At 44.5% G+C, this 19,242-nt stretch overlaps 1 protein-coding gene across 1 annotated transcript; it reads right to left on the bottom strand.

Moving 5' to 3' along the window:
* Positions 1-3,952: 3,952 nt before the first annotated feature.
* stpg4 (sperm-tail PG-rich repeat containing 4) lies at positions 3,953-19,091 on the bottom strand. Its single transcript, XM_061228816.1, has 7 exons — positions 18,846-19,091; positions 14,625-14,681; positions 13,685-13,939; positions 13,009-13,073; positions 12,128-12,173; positions 6,387-6,491; positions 3,953-4,837 (listed from the first exon to the last, which is right to left on the bottom strand). The coding sequence occupies exons 1-7, from the start codon at positions 18,903-18,905 to the stop codon at positions 4,730-4,732; spliced, it is 696 nt and encodes a 231-aa protein (XP_061084800.1). The 5' UTR covers positions 18,906-19,091; the 3' UTR covers positions 3,953-4,729.
* Between the last annotated feature and the right edge of the window lie 151 nt (positions 19,092-19,242).

The raw sequence follows: 19,242 nt of genomic DNA on the forward strand, positions 1-19,242 counted from the left end.
ATGCGGAAGCTTTGGTTGTGTATGATCGGTAAAGCTTCGATAGATGTCTGTGATGGTCATTGTCTTATTTCAATATTTGAGTGGTTGCACTGTGATGTTTGTGCAGTTGTGGAAGGTGAGCTTCCGGTGGCCCCTGTATCCTCTCTGTACACAGGCCTTGGGACAGCGGGCCTTCCTGGTGGACAGGTCTGGGTGATGCAGCTGAGCATAACCCTGTTACTAAGGTGCGGCTATCCTGCCCCTGTGCCTGAGTGAGGCTTTAGCAGGATGGGGCATTGATTCGCAGTTCTGAAAATGCGCTAGACAACATCTCGGCTGAAGAATAAATCACAATTTCCCATTCGCTGCAAAACCCCAAAGCTGTATTCGCAGTGTAAATAATATCATCTTCCCGCTTTCTCACTTTCTCTCTCGCTCTCTCTCTCTATCTCCCTCTCTGTCTCTGTCTGTCTCTCTCTCTGTCCAACCCTTTTGTCTCTCTCCCTTTCCTCACCCGCCCTCTCACTCTCACTCTCTCTCGATCCCTCTCTCTCTGTCTCTCCCTCTCACCCTCTCTCTTTCTCTCTCTGCACTTTAATCCCCTGTCCCCGTTGCATCGTTAACAAAGTAACGCTGTCAACATCCACGTGTCAGCCACAGCACTATATCAACTGGCACAGCGACTACGACACCCACCCACGCGGGTGATAAATTTAACTCCGCTGCGAAAAGGTCATGCCCAGAAACATAGATGCTCCCCCCGCAAGGCATCCATTTTCAGCGGTCTTCAGCGCGGTATCATGTGGACCTGAGATCTGAATAGCCGTCCAGGCTGAGAGGAGCGCAAACTGGGCTCCCGTCCGCGATCAGGTAGCCTCCCCACTTAAAGCGTTAAAACCCGAGGTGTCTCTGGGAACCGTGACCTGCGACACGTATGGTTGCATGGCAATGGTCCAGGGCTGCGGTTTGCATATCTCTGTCACGTTATCGTGACATAACTGACATATCGTGACATTTTGATTGCTAACTTTTAAAGTACACGATCAGAACTTCCCTACTGTTGCCTAAAAAGAAAAGCCGTTTGTGACAATATAATTTCGTCTGTTTGCAGGTAAAGTCTTAGAGTGTATCCAGTATGTGCTGGCAACTCTTTCTCCATAACGGAACATTAAATTAATACTTCAGCCTGCAGCTGTTTCGACACAAGCAACACTCTGTATAGCTGTGCTTCCAGTGCCTGATTACTGGTCCACGGCAATCACAATGTGACACGTCACAATGTCCACTTGGCAACAGAAATATGCAGGGACCCCGAGCAGATCGTCGACCAATGCCGACGGTCTGCTGTCTATCTGGGACATGCCGCATGTAACGATTATGATGTCACAACGAGTCTCCCCTCCCATTGGTCCTCCTATATGACAGAACCCTGTCCTCTCTAGCCGCCTCATGCCAGCTGTCTCAGGCTTGGATGGCGCACTGTGTCTTCACCGGTGTGAACTTGCGCTGACCCTGGATCAGCTGGGCGGGGAGGGGGGGGAGAGACGGTTAGCGCGCTCCCTGTCTAAATGTGGTCTCAGCGGGATCAGCGAAGCACACAGACTCATCTACTCACTCACACATGCAGTAGACTCGTATGCATACATACAGTACACACGCAAACCCGTACGTACAAATACGTGCAGTCGCAGCCACTAACATGCACAAAATAGTCCAGACACATAATGAATGCACACGTTGAAATGCATGCACACACACACAAGCACAGAGTGCGTGTAGACACGCACGTACACCAACCTAACTCACACGTACATGCACGCGCGCACACACACACGCACACACACACGCTCATCCAGGAGCTAGCATAGTGCAAGGCCTGCCCCCCACCCCCCTCCTCACTTTCACAGACAGACACTTAACATTATCCCACCTTGCTCAGATCGGTCATCCGTCAGTCTGAATGCAAATAAGCCGCCCACAAATGTCAGATCTCCCATTACGGATTCTCGCACACTCTCCGCTTTTCCCGAATCGCTCCCGACGGGGAGACATTCCACGCCGCGCCGCTCCTGGCTCTTCCCGTCTCCGCGGCACCAGAATAGCGGGCTCGCAAACCTGTGCAAATAAGCGAAGACCACCCAGCCCATGAAATCTAAAGCCGGGGTCAGCCCGGCTGAGTTCCTCCCGCAGTCGCGGTGGAGATGACCGCCGAGGGAGGTCAACGCAGGTCAATCCTCTGCACCCTGACAACGGCGTTACTAAGGGCGACAGAGGCGGAATGATACAGAGATGATGTCACCTGTTTGGGTAGGGGGCGGAGGGTGGGGGGTGGGGGGGCTTGGCAGTTACTCCTCTTAATGCTTTTCAACGCCGAGGTGATATTTGTCTGGCAGTGCGTCACTCTGGGGCTCTGAAGCGCAGGCTTCTAGAAAGTTACACTTCCAGGCACGACAGTGAGCTCACTGTATTGTTCTCCCCCCCCCGGGGGTGCTGCTGTTTTTGCTTTTCTTGTGGGTCTTGGCAGACTGAAGTTCACTTAGAAAGTGAAGAAAAAAAAGTATACTCCCCCAAAAATATATAAATAAATAATGTACAAAAGTTAATAAATATAGACTGATATCTGTGTTTCATCAGCTGTGGCGCATTGTCATAGTGTCAGATTGCTTTCCTCTGCCTCCAGGTTATTACATTCCTTCTCTGAGGTCCAGAAGTTATTAACAGGTCTCATATCTGGATAATCACAGTCTGTGACACAGCACGCCCAGAGAGGAACTCTGGGATATGAGTCTCCCCCCTGACAGCGGTAGTGCTGATGGCTGATTTCATTACATTACAGTTATTTATCTGACGCTTTTCTCCAAAGTGACTTGCAGTTGATTAGACGAAGCAAGGGAAAATCTCCCCCCCCCCCCGGAGCTATGCAGGGTTAAGGGCCTTGCTCTTGGACCCAACAGCTGCATGGATCTTATCGTGGCTACACTGGGGCTTGATCCACCAACCTTCCGGGTCCCAGTCATGCACCTTAGCCACTAGGCTGCAGGGTCATGGCTGTGGTACATCACTGATGGGTCGGGGTGGGGGGGGGGCAGGCGGCCATGACGTGTCTGCTCAGCCTGGCTGTTTATAGCTGTGTGTGTGCGCGTGTGCTTGTGTGTGTGTGCGTGTGTGTGTGTGTATGCGTGTGTGTGTGTGTGTGTGTCTGAGTGAGTGTGTGTGTGTGTGTGTGTGTGTGTGTGTATGCGTGTGTGTGTGTGTGTGTGTGTGTGTGTGTGTGTGAGTGTGTCTGCGCGAGAGGTATGTCAGCATGGCTCTGGTTTCCAGAGGGAGAAGCCAGGCTGATCAGGCCAGCATGTCTGTGCCCATACGCACGTACACATACTACATGCAGCGAACATACATGTCCAGATATGCCCCCCCCCCGCACACCCCCACCCCACCACGACCCGTCTCATTTCAGAGCAAGGACAAGAGTCACATGGCCATAATTAACCATATATCCTTTTATGGTATTTTCCATTATCGTCAGCTCATTTTCTTATTGCACACACACAAACAAGATTATTAATCAGAAATGCTAAGCCGTTCACAAAGCCACTCGCAGAAAACATGATTGCATAGCCACATAAAAACTAATCTGCAAGCACAGAAACAGACGTATGGCGAGACACACAATACGCATTGTTCAACGCGTCCGTTCTTCGACAGCGAGTACAAAGGTAGGGAAAAACAGGTGCGGTATAAGACGTGGCAGACAGGTGCGGTATGTGAGCGTGCCGTAATTCCCGGAGTAGCCAAGCTACGGCGACGCAACAACAAACTCCGGGGAGCCACTCAATTAATCATTGTGCGGCCATACATTCACCCCTCGGTGCAAACGCAATTATTTTAGGCCTCAATGGGTCCGTGATAAGCAGTGTAAGCACCATCTACCGCTGAAACATCACACGTAATCCCCCCCCCCCCTGGTGCAGCATTAGTCAGTGTAGCTCTTTAACCTCTGTCTTGTATGGTTCATGGCTTCGGCTTGCTTTCCCCGTCGAATACGCGTGTGTAGCCCTGCCGCGATCAAACAGCCTTTTGATGTCCTAATGCGCGATTGTGTTTGCTGACTACATTATCGCGGAGCCCACGGCCGGAGGCATTATGCCTGAGACTCAGATACGTGAAGGAGGGGCGTTCTCTTTCATTGGTTTATGACAATGACAATAATGGGGTCTAACAGTCTGCAGGAGAGCTGTGGGAAGAGCGCAAGATGATATAGTTAGAAAGCGGAGTGAGCGAGACTGCTTTGTTTAAGGCTATATTTTAAAAGTTGTGAGGTTGTGGCAACATTAACTGACTGCAAAGGTTAGAGACTGGTTGGAGGTTTGCAGAAGTTTGTGTGTGTGTGTGTGTGTGTGTGTGTGTGTGTGTGCGCGCGTGTTCGTGCGTGTGTGTGTGTGTTTTTACACATCTGTATTCATGCATGTCTGTGCAAGTAACGTGGGTACGTGTATGGGTATGTGTGGGTACATGGATGCACGTGTTTGGGTATGTGTAGGGTTTGTGTGTTGATTGTTAATTATTTCACTTAAAATACAAAAACTTTCTCAGCACCATAGTTGAGCGAGTGACCGTGTGAGGGTGCGTTTGAGCTCACAATCAGTAGGCGAACATATGTTTGAGTATCGTGAGGAAACAAAGCAGAGGATGAATTGCATTGTGCATTTTTCCACCGAAGAAGTCTCCTCTTCTTCTTACGATGTGTCTCTCAGACGTTGCGGAAGAAAAGGCTGTACGCGCGATCCGCGCTGCCCTCTGTTCCAGGCCGTGGGCCCCTCCACCTGAATCTCTCATACGTCCCAGGGCCAGGTGTCCTCTGCCAGAACACAGACGACGCGTTACACACAGGTCAGGGCCCAGGTTAACACAGTCCAGACACAGGTGAGAGAGAGCATGAACACATTCACAGTATTAATCTAATTTCCAACTGAAGTTGGAAGCAGAGTTGAGACATAGGTAAACACACAGCAGCCGTGTACAGTTCGCTGATGCTTTTATCCAAAGCAACTCAGTTGTCCGGACTACTCCGGCCCTTCTCCTCTGACCTCTCTCATTGCCCATGGAACAGCTGCTGACTGGATGTTTTTTTTTGTTTTTCACACCATTCTCTGCAAAGTCTAGAGACTGTTGTGTATGGAAATCCCAGGAGATCAGCAATTTCTGAGATACTCAAGCCTCCCTGTCTGGCACCAACAATCATTCCATGGTCAAAGTCACATAGATCACAGTTGGTCTGAACCTCTTGATCACGTCTGCATGCTTATATGCATTTAGTTGCTGTCCCATGATCGGCTGATTAAATATTTTTATGAACAGAATGGTGTATAGGTCTACCTAATAAAGACTTTACCTTATACAAATAGAGTATACTGCAATACATATATTGAAATACATTTTATTATCATTATTATTATTAAATGTATACACAACTTATTATGTACTTACAGTATGTGTAGATAATATTTTCTACCTATAAGTCCACATATTTACAGCGTATTGCAGAATATGTGATTTATGTGAGCGATCTTGGTTAGAGCCCAGACTGAAGGCTTTGACCTGAAATATGACTCATAACATGCAGCTGCTGTTTCAGCTTGACTTCTATTTTAAAACAGCCGCGGAAGCCTGAATCCCCGGTTAGAAATAGGCCAACGGCTCTAACTTCTCTAACGGCAAAAGTATCTATCAAGGGCTGTAAATTATATCACTGACTATCAAAGCCTTGGATCACGCCTGCCAAGATAGACCACATCCAGTGCGATATGATGGATCTGATTGGTCGATTAGTCTCCATTACATTACATTAATGGCAGTCACATGCACAAGGAAGAAGACACAGAGTCAGTTGCATACCATGGTGGATGTACCAATGATAAACGTTTGAGCAGTTTCCAAACGAGGGTGCCCCTATTTTTTTACATCCAAGCATTTCTTGGGAAATAGAAACATCCATCTCTGTGTGCTAGGGGGAAAACTCGGAAATGATTAAATTTAATGATGAACTGAATATCCTTTGTGCATCATCGCCTGTGGCTTCACTGACAGCCCTGACGCCGGCAGCCGACCCCCCGCACAGCCTGCCAGTCGAGACGGCGAGGGCGTAGAAACACCGCGCTCGCTGCATTACATCACATTAGTGGCAGACGCTCTTATCCAGAGCGACGTACAGTTGATTAGACCAAGCAGGAGACAATCCTCCCCTGGAGCAGTGCAGGGTTAAGGGGCCTTGCTCAAGGGCCCAACGACGGCTGTGCGGATCTTATTGTGGCTACACCGGGATTAGAACCGCCGACCTTGCGTGTCCCAGTCCTGCACCTTAACCGCTACGCTACAGGCGCCCCCCCCCCGGTCTCCGCTTTACTCACGGAGCGCACGCTGTGTAGGCGGGGCACCGTAGACCTGAAGGAGGAAGTCACGGCGCTGGTGCGTCGTTCCTTTACCTCGTATTGGCCCGGTGCCGGTCCTTCTCTCTGGGGAGAGAAACAGGAAATGACAGGGCAAAGACATTATCAGTTGCTGAAGAAGCTTGTCAGTACGGCGGGTTCCAGTGCACGGATGAGCCCCAGGGTCCGATGTCAAATCCAGGCCACGCCGGGGCCGACTGTGGCCAGGAACCGCACTGGGTGAAGTAGAGCTGTCACCAGGGAGGGAGGGTTTCACCTGGCCTGGGTGATGCTGTTTCACTGCGCAGCAGTACCCTTGCTAGTCGATCAGGTACTTGTGGTTCACCTGCTGATCTACACATGCGGTGTCTACGTCAGACTGATGTTTATTTGATCTTAACTTGTCCTCTGCGGTGTGAAAAAAGCCCGCAGTGACATCACATGCTGCAGAGGAGAGCTCAAGTTTGTCTGCTTCCGAAATATTTGTACCTTTTTCTTTTTGCACAACAACTATAATTTTATTTTTATTTCAGATTTAAGCTTGAAAAGTAAATTGTGACATTCAGGTATAAGCCTGTCTATTTACAAAACCAAACCTGTTGTTGCCAGGTTGCATCGTGGGACCACTGCAGCCTGGGTCTGTGCCACAGCGCCCCTCCCACACAACCGCAGACGGTAAAAAAGGAAAGACGTGGTTCTCGGCCCGACGTATGGGCGGGGGCGCCGTGCCCTCGGCTGACCCCAGTGAGAGAGTGGAAATGCCTCTCGCCCCGGGACCTTGATCTCCCGTGGAAAACAGGATGTGACCTCAGCTCTGGAACGCCATTAGTGCTGGAGGAGCGGCAGGAAGCAGAGGGCGGCCATTGACAGATGGCATCAATAAACAGCGAACGCTCGGATGCGGCAACCTTCCCCCGTTTACTGCAGCGGTGACTTCCCTAAGCAGCCCCGCACATCACATGCACGGGCCATATTAACAGGGCTGCTCTGGGCGGATTTGACATCAGACCTGTTATCTCTCCAGCACAGCCCAGAGACCAGCGGGGCTTTTGGCACTGAGGGACACTGAGAGACATCTCAGTCTACTTCTTTTTTTTATTTACAAAGGGAGTTCACATTAATCAACATTTTCGGTTTCCACATCAATGTAAATGAGCCAGAGTTGGCTAATGAGCGAATTTTCCTCTGTAGTCCCTAACCTGCATGTCTTTGGCTACCGCACTCGTCCCGATGATTTCAATTTTTTTTTTTAAGTATCCCTTGTTTTCTCGCATGGTTGCCATGGAAATAAGCAACCTGCCAAAGAGTTGAGGGGAGTGGGATGGGAATTAAGGGGGGGGGGGGGGGGGGGTAATCAGCCACATGACTTCATCAGAGAGGTATGGGGGAAGTGGTTTGTGGGTTACTCCTGGAATAGTTTGCTGCACCCACACCCGGTAGCTTTCAGGAAACACAGCCCACACTGTCCACCTGCTGTGAGTTCTGTGCAGGAATTAGGCAGAAATACAGTATACTCTTAAACACACAGAGTTCATCTGCTTCAAGTGCAGCTTGGATGCCCCACTTATCTACACTGACAGACCCCTCTAAGCCTACTGAGATTAAGTGGTTCTGTGAACGTTCCTCAGTCCCTTTGTCTCTATGCGAGTATTATTCTGAGTGACATTTTTTCTTCTTCTGGTTTTTATCTTGTTTAAGGAGTTCTTGGAGTCTCTCTCTCTCTGTCTCTGTCTCGCTCTCGCACAGGATTCATTTTCGAATGCACTGAGCCAGTCATCAGCTTGACTCACGTATAGACTGCATACGTTATCCAGCTTAAAATGGCGAAGAGCAGCGAGAAGCAACTTTAATTTCAGTCGAGCGCGGAGGCACCTGTAGAAGGATTGACACGGCTAACGTTACCTATACCTATACACCAACAAGACTCCTCCGTTCTGCCACTTCGTGCCCTCTGGCGCCTCCCCCTCGCCACACCTGCACTTCACGCTCACGACTGCTGTCTGTCCTGGTCCCACGGTGGTGGAATGACCTCCCAGTGAATGTCAGAACGGCAGAGTCTCTGACCTCCTTCAAGCGCAGACTGAAGACCCATCTCTTCAGGCTACACCTTTCCCTCCCCAACTCACAATCACTGTGATTAGCCTTAGACCGTAATGGCACTTATGTATAGATATCGTTACTTGTATAGGTATTGTTGTTTTATTGACTGTTGTTGTATTCTAGCTGCCAACAGTGGTATGCTAGTTTGAAAGCTGATTGTACTCTTCAAGGGTTCTGAATTTCTGTATGTTTACACTCGGACTCGGAACTGTACTGTCCTCTCAGGTCTACTTTTGCACTTGTTCTTGTGATTGATTTGCACTTTGTTGTACGTCGCTCTGGATAAGAGCGTCTGCTAAATGGCACGTAATGTAATGTAATGTAATGTAATGTAATGTAACGTTACGAATCAGAACCCAGCAGCTTTGAGTGGCAGGCCTTCCTCCCACCGTCTGGGGACTGGCGATGCCTCCCGTTTCTGAAAAGGCCACGTTGACTCAGTCCACCTCGCTCTGAGTTTCACCCCGGTGATGTCAGATCACTATCTCCGTCACATACCGTCCATTATGTTAATCCCTCGCTGAACAGACACCGACTGAGCTGGCATGGTTTACGTTTATGCACATTATCAATGTATCCATCTGGATATTTGACAGAGCTCTTCGGGTTAAGAGTACGGTGGCATTGCCCTACATGGGAATTGAACCTACAAACCCACCAGGCCTGGGCCCTTTGCTGAGCCCAGACTAAAGTGCCTTCACATAGAGATTGATACTTAGGAAACATTCTGATTTTGGAAACAAAATGGCTGGCAGAGAGCTGCTACACATTGCTGATGGTTGTGATACATGCTGATAAATTCTGAGTATTATTTTTGCTTTCTCTTTGGCAATAACACACTATGTTTTTCTCCAGCCTCCTTTAGTCACCTTCCTCTCCCCTCCCACAAACACCCCCCCCCCCCCCGGTGCTGGGTTTTGTGGGTATTCTGCCCGGAATGGTGCACACAAGTTTCTCACCTCAATTTCCTTTCTAGAAAAGAGAGAGAGAGAGAGAGAGAAAGAGAGAGAAAGAAAAATAACTTTATCGTAACACTCAAGATTATTATGACAAAGAGTGCAACAGGGAGAGAGACAGAGAGAAAGGGAGAGAAAGAGGGCAGGAGAGAAACATGCTCATATGCCATTACAGTGCCCATGCAAAGCTGGCTACTAACGTTACATGCCATTCGATTCCAGGCTCTGGATCACTTGATCCCCTCAGACTCCCGGCAGCAGTGGGTGAGTGCTGAGCTCCGGAGGAGGTGTTAATTCAGGTGTATTTCGCGGGAAGTCCGTCAGGCACGTACTCCCACACTCCCCCAGTCCACAGGCACGCACCCCCCCTACCGCTGCCAGGCCACTTCCTGTTTCCTGTGCCATCCTGCTGCACGTGTGATCCTCTCTCTCGGGGCGAGGTCCGCCTAGCCCCCCTCCCCCCTCTCCCCCCCGCTCCAAAGTGCTGGCATGACCATTGCCCTTTCCCGTTAATTATAGGACTTAACAGAATGTGCTGGGCAGGGGTCTCGTGGCTTTGTTTCCAATAATACGCGGCACGATCGGCGGAGTATCTCCGCGCCGCGCTAGGTTATCGGTTCAGCTGCTTCTCTTTAAACCGGTCACTTTAATAACAGTGACTGACCACAACATGAGAAAGGCCACAAGAGCACCACCTGAATGAATGTCAATGGGCAAAGGTTAAATTCCACGCAGATATCAGGGTGTGCTTTCCCACACACAGAATGGTCACTGTGTGGAATAGCTTGCCCAGGACATGTAGTGCTCCTAGTGGAGGCAGAAACACTGGGGGGTTTTCAAGCCCAGGTTTGATATGGTACTAGATACCATTTAGCTTTTCGGCAAACTAAGCAGTAGGTACACTTTAGTTGTAGGAAAATGTGAGCATTACTGGGCTGAATGGCCCGTTCTCACCATTATGTTATGTATGTCCAGTGCCAATAACCCATTTGCCTTTACCTTTGCATAGATTTAAATTTAGAGGTGCAGTGTGATTGGCTGGAATATGGGTGAGTAGCAACTTAGCCGGGGTGGGTTGCACTCGAATGGACTTGAATTTGGGCGGGGCAATGTGTTCAGAGAGGCACAATTCGGAAGAGGTGCAGGGAACGGGCCTGGAGACACCTGAATGGGTAGCAATCTTTCATAGGGATGCTGGCTCCTTGTAGGAACATTTAATCAATGCCGCAGCAACATTGCATGAATGTAATGGTTTGGCGGGGAAGGGTTAACAGAGAAGTGACATAAATTATTCAGAGATATAAATTCACAGTAAATTAAATATTTGTTTTTGGTTGTATGCGACTGCTCAGAAAAAAAAGAAAAGAAAAAAGACAAGAAAATCCAGGGCATAGCTTGTCCCTGGGATGTAGAGACATCGTATTAAATTAGAATGAGAATGGGGGAGAAAGAGCAGGGCAACAACAGGCCGCATCATTGCTTAGCTTTGGCATCTTCAAGAGGCCAGCAGCTGTGCCATTCCTGTTTTTTACGGTGATGGATCTGAATCAAGTTGAGCCGGCTGACAATAGTTTTACAGTGCTGCATGACTGCCAGAGGACCTTAAAAACAAAACCTAAAAAAGACCCCCCTGTCACCATCCAGTAGGGCACCGGCTCAAGCAATAGGTCAACGTCGACCTGTCCCACCTCTGCAATCATCAGCGGCCAATCACCGTGGGCGAAGAGTTACTCTCGATCAGGGGTGTCAGACTCCAGTCCTGGAGGGCCGCAGTGTCTACAGGCGTTTGTGGTTTCCTTTCAATCAGCAGCCAATTAAGGCCTTGACAACAAGGTGTGTGGACTCATTAAGCCAATGAAAGGCTTTGAAATGTATCTCTCGTGCTGAAACAGGCGGCCTGTAGCGTAGCGGTTAAGGTAAATGATTGGGACATGCAAGGTCGGTGGTTCTAATCCCAGAGTAGCCACAATAAGATCCGCACAGCCGTTGGGCCCTTGAGCAAGGCCCTTAACCCTGCATTGCTCCAGGGGAGGATTGTCTCCTGCTTAGTCTAATCAACTGTACGTCGCTCTGGATAAGAGCGTCTGCCAAATGCCAACAATTTAATGTAATGTAATGTAATGTAATGTAATGTAATGAAAACCAGCAGGCCCTTCAGGACTGGAGTTTGACACCCCTCCTCTAGATGACTGCACAAGAGGCGGAAGAGGAAGACGGTCTCATTAACGTCAGCACAGTGGGCTGACTCGTCAGGGTGCAGAGGCCAACACGTTCAGGAATGGCGGGAATTCTGTCTCCACTGTGTACCAACAAGAACGGCTTCGATGCCACTACAAGTGCCACTCTCTAAGGCCCTGCTGTGATGCCTCCTGAACAGATAAATATAGTGCTTGTGTAAAGCGACTGCAACGTGTAATTAGCGCGTGAAAGTTTAAAAGCACCTCATGCGCGATACACAATGGATACAATTAATGTTCCCCGGGCTCAGAGGCACCCACTTAACGTTCGACTGTTTCAAAGAGACCCCGGTGGTCCTCTTTGTAAGATGACCAAAATAAAACCCTGACTGTATTTTCCCGGAGGCACTGAGCTATGTTGAGTTCATCGCTCGTTGTGTTCTCATCCTGTTTCATGCTGAAGCTAAGTTGACGGACAAGAAGTACTCACAGGGAGAAAGGTCTGGCGGGGAACCATTGAGCGGAACATCACATGTCTGAAAGAAGAGAAGAAGAAGGAGAGGAGGAACACCATTAGGGGGGGGCACTCAGAGGCGAGGAGAAGAATGTGGAAGAACAAGGGCTCGATCAAATCCCTTATTTTTCTCCACTTTTTTCCTTTTGCTTTCTCCTTTTCTTGCCCCTAGCTCCACCCATCGGGAGAGGCTGGGAAAAGATGAAAGAAAAAAGAGTAAAGATGGGGAAGCTGAGAAAATGTGAATTAGGCAATGGGAATGTCCTCGCTCCTTCCAACGTCAGTTCGAAGCCATGTCAGTTACAGACGTGGCAGATGGGGAGAGGTGGATCTACAGGTCGATCATTATATGTCATGCTTTAGGAAAAACTACTTCTGCAAAGAATGCACTCGTCTTTCCTCATGAGACAGGAAAGTTCTGGAGTTCTTAGCTTCTACGTCTGGCTCCTAGAAGGAACATTTAACGGGTCGAAATGTCCTTAAAGATGGCAAACCTCGATTTCCAGGTTAGGAGCAAGAAAAAGACAAAAGAGGAGGAAAATAAGTGATTGGAACGTGCCCCAAGACAAGAGGGGTAGACAGTTGAGGAAAGCAGAGTAGAAAAAAGACAAATTGAGAAGTTGAGGGGGAACAGAAAAGGAGGAAGGAACATTAAAAATAGAAAATATAAAAAAAGGGAGGAGCCAAAAGAACCGTTAGTGGTTGGGCAGAGAAAAGGAGATCCAACACATGGTTAAAACTGACCCTCCGAGAGAATATTTCTTACGGGTTACAGGAAAGGGAAGGGAGACTGAATGCTCAAACGCAGAGAGTGACTCAGTGACTCAACTGCTCCAGATACTCCAGTGACTACTTACTTGCAGGGTGACTTGGGAATGGGTTTCTCCATTAAGTCATAGTGCCAGGGTGAGATGTTTACATCCTGGTGCGGAAACAGAGGAGTTAATAATCTGAACAACTGTTAGACAGCGTAGTCTTGGGGGCTTCAGGTGGGTCCTCACTCTCCTGCAGAATTCTGAATGTCAACATCTGGAGAGTCAGCATCACAGTTAATAAACATCTGAAAATGTAATGTTTCTTGATAATGGAATGGCACAAGTTTCATTTGACAGTAAATTAAGAATGTGTGCAAATCAAATCTTCTCAGATCAGATCAGGGTTGGCTTCCAAGCCCCTTCAATGAAATTCTTATCTAGAGGGCACACACATTTTCTTACATTTGTTGCCTTCCAACATTTCCAGTACACCTTCTTGAAGGATTATTGCTGTTGATAATGGGCGACTGCTAAGCTTGATTCGCAGGCAAGATCGCGGAAAGGGACATTTCATGATCACAAAACTGTGTGGACCTTGAGTGAGTGCCCAATCATCAAAAAGACTACCCTCCACAAAAACGTGATCGGTTAAAATCAGTGACACACTGTCAGGGACTCTGTCCCATTCGCCTATCACTATAACAGAGATGGAAACTCCCAACGGCTATGTCCAAACTGGCACCATCCAGCCTACGCAAAACGCATCGTCCCAACCGACCTTGTCTCGGACACCCATGGTGAAGCTCTCGGGCCGGGGGCAGTTCTTGAAGGAGCAGGAAGCCGGCCTTTGAAGGGCCTTCTGGGTGGAGTCAGTGTAGCTGTAGGCTCCCGGCAGCAGCAGATCCCCCTTGCGGACGCACCGGAGGGGCACGTTCCTGCCTGTTCCCTGGAACCCATACGTCAGCCGAACCGGGTTCAGTGCCGCCTCTTCCAGGAAGCCACGGATGTGGTAGCAACCTGGGTTGGGAGAGTCCTGCAAAGGCGAGGATTAGCCTGGTTGTTGATGTGTAGCAGTGGGTTCAATGATATAAACTGTGGGGCTCATTCATATTGCTTATTTTTCTCGTCTTTTTTTCTTTTTCTAGCTCTGTTTGCTACTCCGAGCTCCACCCGTCTGGGAGAGGCTAGGAAAAGTGACAAGAAAGAGAAACGAAGGCCGGGAAAATGTGAATTAGGGAAATGGAATGTCCCTACTCCTTCAAACATCGTCAGGGGCGACATGGCTCAGGCAGTAAGAGCAGTCGTCTGGCAGTCGGAGGGTTGCCGGTTCGATCCCCCGCCCGGGCTGTGTCGAAGTGTCCCTGAGCAAGACACCTAACCCCAAAATGCTCCTGACGAGCTGGTTGGCGCCTTGCATGGCAGCCAATCATCGTCAGTGTGTGAGTGTGTGTATGAATGGGTGAATGAGAAGCAGCAATTGTACAGCGCTTTGGATAAAGGTGCTATATAACCAGAAGGTGAGAGGGGGATCCACAGGTTAGTTCTGCAAAGCATGTGCTGATGTTTTTGTGATTAAAAGAAGGCTTGGGAGTTCTTAGCTTCCAATTTTTGCTCCGAGAAGGAACTTTTAACTTTTAACAGTTTGGAATGTCATTGTGGAATTGGAAGTGTGAGATCGGGAAAGAGAGAGGAAGAGGAAAGGATTAGGAGCAGCCTACTTTCAGACTTTCTCTCCACCAGGCATCTCTCCCAGTCTGTTCGTTCTTCGAATCATTCTGTGGAGAACATAAAAGTGTAAACATGCTAAAAAAAAATGGCTACTATCCTGGTGGTGTAAAAAATAGGGTTATGTCTGGATCCTATGTAATGTCCTATTTCTTCAGTCAAACACATTTTTCATAAAATAATTTAATACCTGAAACACATTTTCTTATAATTCCTTTGTTGACATGATGATATTTACATAATATTTATTTGAGTTTACTTTAATAATTCCTTTAATAATTACAGAAAGTGTGTAGGGTCAGAATAAAGCCTATAATAACCATAGTAAATAAATAAAAAAATGAATAAAAATGTATTTCAATGTGGAGAAATGTATTTCTTTGGACAAGAAATGGCACATATGACCAAAGTCTTATTTCAAAAATGTGAAAAAGAGTAAAGAATGTAAATCTAAATATGTCATTTGACATCATGTGTGGGAGGACAGACCATGTTCATTCCACAACCATTGTCGAAAAACAGGAATAAATATGTGTTTGAAGATATTTATTTGGAGAAATTGACTTCTTTGCACAATGAAAAAAAAAACGAATATCAAAAGTTATTTTTTCTCTCACAGACATGTGACATCATGTTTATTCCATAACCATTGTGAAATTAAATTAAAAAAATATGTGTTTGAAAATATTTATCAGGAGAAAATGACTTCTTTGCACAATAAAAAAAAACGAATATCAAAAGTTTTTTTTTCTCTCACAGTCATGTGACATCATGTTCATTCCATAACCGTTGTGAAATACATTAATAAATATGTGTTTGAAAATATTTATTTGGAGAAACTGACTTCTTTGCACAATGAAAAAAAAAATACTTAAAAAATACTTTAAAATGTCTTTTGAACAACCATGGTGAAACAAATGAATAAAAATGTGTTTGAATATAGTCTTATGTCCAAAATTTGAAGAATATGACAATTTTGTACGATGAAAAAAGTATTTTACTTGATTTTTTAAGAGAAATATATATGAGCGAATAAGCAAGTGAAATTATGTATTTTTCCAAAAATCAAGTAAAAGAAATTTTTCATCATGAATTTTTTTTAAAATAGTTTCACTTATTTTCACTTACCATGGGTGCTATATAAACATGATTTCCTACCAAATGATATCAAAAAAGGCATTTAAATTGTTTTGGGACTTTTTTCACATTTTTTACCACGGGTGCTATATAAACATGATTTCCTATCAGATTACATCAAAAAAAGGCATTTTAATTTTTTTGGGACTTATTTCACATAAGAATATAGTCTTATATATTTTTCCAAAAGTCAAGTAAAATACTTTTTTCATCAACAATGTCTTGAAAATGTTTTTCACCCGCTTATTTCACCACGGGTGCTACATAAACATGATTTACAAAAAAAGGATATCAAAAAAAGGAATTTTAATTGTTTTGGGACTTTTTTCACATTTTGGACATATGACAATTGTCTTATGTATTTTTCCAAAAATCAAGTAAAATACATTTTTCATCATCAATGTCTTGAAAATGTCCTTCATCCGCTTATTTCAGCACGGGTGCTATATAAACATGATTTCCTGTCAAGTTATATGAAAAAAAGACATAAAAAATGTTTTGGGACTTTTTGCACATTTTGGACATATGACAATAGTCTTATGTACTTTTCCAAAAATGAAGTAAAAGAAATTTTTTTATCATAAATGTCTTGAAAATGTTTTTCACCTGCTTATTTCACCATGGGTGCCATATAAACATGCTTTCCTATCAAAATGATATCAAAAAAATGCATTTTAATTTTTTTGGGACTTTTTTCACATTTTGGACATAAGAATATAGTCTTATGTATTTTTCCAAAAATCAAGTAAAAGACATTTTTCATCATGAATTTTTTTTTCACTGGCTTATTTGACTATGGGTGCTATATAAACATGATTTCCTATCAGATTATATCAAAAAAAGGCATTTTTATTTTTTTTGGGACTTTTTCACATTTTGGACATAAGAATATAGGCTTATGTATTTTTCCAAAAATCTAGTAAAATACATTTTTCATCATCAATGTCTTGAAAATGTCTTTCACCTGCTTATTTCACCACGGGTGCTATATAAACATGATTTCCTATCAAATGATATCAAAAAAAGGCATTTAAATTTTTTTGGGACTTTTTTCACATTTTGGACATATGACAATAGTCTTGTGTATTTTTCCAAAAATGAAGTAAAAGACATTTTTCATCATGATTTTTTTTTTTTCACTGGCTTATTTGACCATGGGTGCTATATAAACATGATTTCCTATCTAATGATATCAAAAAAAGGCATTTTAATTTTTTTGGGACTTTTTTCACATTTTTCACCACGGGTGCTATATAAACATGATTTCCTATCAAATGATATCAAAAAAAGGCATTTTAATTTTTTTGGAACTTATTTCACATTTTGGACATAAGAATATAGTCTTATATATTTTTGCAAAAGTCAAGTAAAATACTTTTTTCATCAACAATGTCTTGAAAATGTTTTTCACCTGCTTATTTCACCACGGGTGCTATATAAACAAGAATTCCTATCAAATAATATCAAAAAAAGGCATTTTTATTTTTTTTGGGACTTTTTTCACATTTTGGACATAAGAATATAGTCTTATGTATTTTTCCAAAAATCAAGTAAAAGACATTTTTCATCATAAATGTCTTGAAAATGTTTTTCACGTGCTTATTTCACCACGGGTGCTATATAAACATGATTTACAAAAAAAGGATATCAAAAAAAGGAATTTTAATTGTTTTGGGACTTTTTTCACATTTTGGACATATGACAATTGTCTTATGTATTTTTCCAAAAATCAAGTAAAATACATTTTTCATCATCAATGTCTTGAAAATGTCTTTCACCCACTTATTTCACCATGGGTGCTATATGAACATGATTTCCTACCAGATTATATCAAAAAAAGGCATTTTTATTTTTTTTGGGACTTTTTTCACATTTTGGACATAAGAATATAGTCTTATGTATTTTTCCAAAAATCAAGTAAAAGACATTTTTCATCATGAATTTATTTTTATTTTTTTTCACTGGCTTATTTGACCATGGGTGCTAAATAAACATGAGTTCCTATCAAATGATATCAAAAAAAGGCATTTTAATTTTTTTTGGGACTTTTTTTAATATAATTAATGTGATAATCAGGAATAGAACTGTCTAAAATCTGATCTAGCTTTCCATATAAAAACAGAACTTGTGTAATATTCTTGCATTCACAATTAGGTTAACTACTTCCTTCCAGAGCAATGCATTTCAAAGCATAACATAACCTTATCAACTTTACATGGGATCAGAGGCCTTGCTGAATGGCTGATCTATCTTTAGACCAACGGAGGGGCGCAAAATAGGTCAGAAACCTCTTAACAACATATACAGTTGCTTATCTAGATCACCGAATACAGTCTTTTGAGTCAGTGAGTTTCAGTAAAGTGTCGTCGAGAATTTCTCTTTATAACAATGCCTTCTAATTCAAGGAGCACCCCTGTTCTGCTTCACTTAATTCGCAATATTGACACCGCCAGAGCTAATGACCACCTTTTACAGCATTTGACAGGCCTGCATTGTGCCTCGCGGCATTTATCACAATCAGACAGGTCTCGGTACATTTCCCCTTTGGAAAATGTGAACAAAAATCTCTTAGGGACTGAACTGCATCGGTTCAGCTCAGGCGGCCGAATGCTCCGCCGACTTTCATCAACAAATATAGACTGGCCGCGGAAGTTTAGGCTGCGTCTTGTTACTTTAAAACGAACGGTCACTTCTTTTGATGTAAGAGCAAAATGCCATTTCAATTGTAAACAAAACACAATGGTTTAACACACATTAAACATAGTTTATAGAACTTATCGTTGGAATATTCACTAGATTTTGTTTTTCACGCCTTCTTCCAAACAGTTTTATCCTTATAGAGCCAATACTTCAGTGGCTCTGTTCATTTTGAAAAGCGCTTCAATGTATAGCTAGTTACCATGTTATCAATAACATCAAATCAAAAGATAAACTTTCAGTTTTAAGTAGCTTATTTAAACATAGACTAGGTTATTTCATTCAAGCGACTAAAAAAAAGGCATTTCCGTAATCCTAAATAACGACTACTATGCATTGACAGTAGCTCTCCTATGCGTCGTTTGTTTTTCAGTTCTTACCATTTCCCTTGCTCTGTGAAGTTTAATAGGCTTCGTTATGGCGTTTGGGTGAATGCTCATTCACTTCCAATGGTCATTGTTTTCTGTCGTCCCGCGTCTTCAGTGTTCCTAGCGTCCGTCGTTCAGGTCTGATTACACGACCATTTCATATCGTTACTATCTGCGACTCTCTATTGAACCGTATTGTTATTAGGATATATTAAATAGATGGTAATGAAACAGCTAGATTACAGTACATATCCCTGTGCGGATATTACCATGGTAAGATGAGACTTGCAGTTTTGTTTGACTTACTTTTCAGCTGCGACAAATCAATAATTGATCATCGTTAAGAATCATTGATGAGGAACCTGGTAATCGGCGCCTAGGGAATGGGGGTGGATGGGGAGACGACGAC

The sequence above is a fragment of the Conger conger genome, chromosome 18 (assembly GCF_963514075.1).
Source record: "Conger conger chromosome 18, fConCon1.1, whole genome shotgun sequence".
Classification (NCBI taxonomy): Eukaryota; Metazoa; Chordata; class Actinopteri; order Anguilliformes; family Congridae; genus Conger; species Conger conger.

Excerpts from the sequence above, each read along its gene's own strand:
- stpg4 (XM_061228816.1), bottom strand. The coding sequence starts at position 18,905 with ATGAGCATTCACCCAAACGCCATAACGAAGCCTATTAAACTTCACAGA. Across the intron at positions 14,682-18,845 it reads TTCACAGAGCAAGGGAAATG|AATGATTCGAAGAACGAACA; the intron begins GTAAGAACTGAA and ends TGTTCTCCACAG. Across the intron at positions 13,940-14,624 it reads GGTGGAGAGAAAGTCTGAAA|GACTCTCCCAACCCAGGTTG; the intron begins GTAGGCTGCTCC and ends TCGCCTTTGCAG.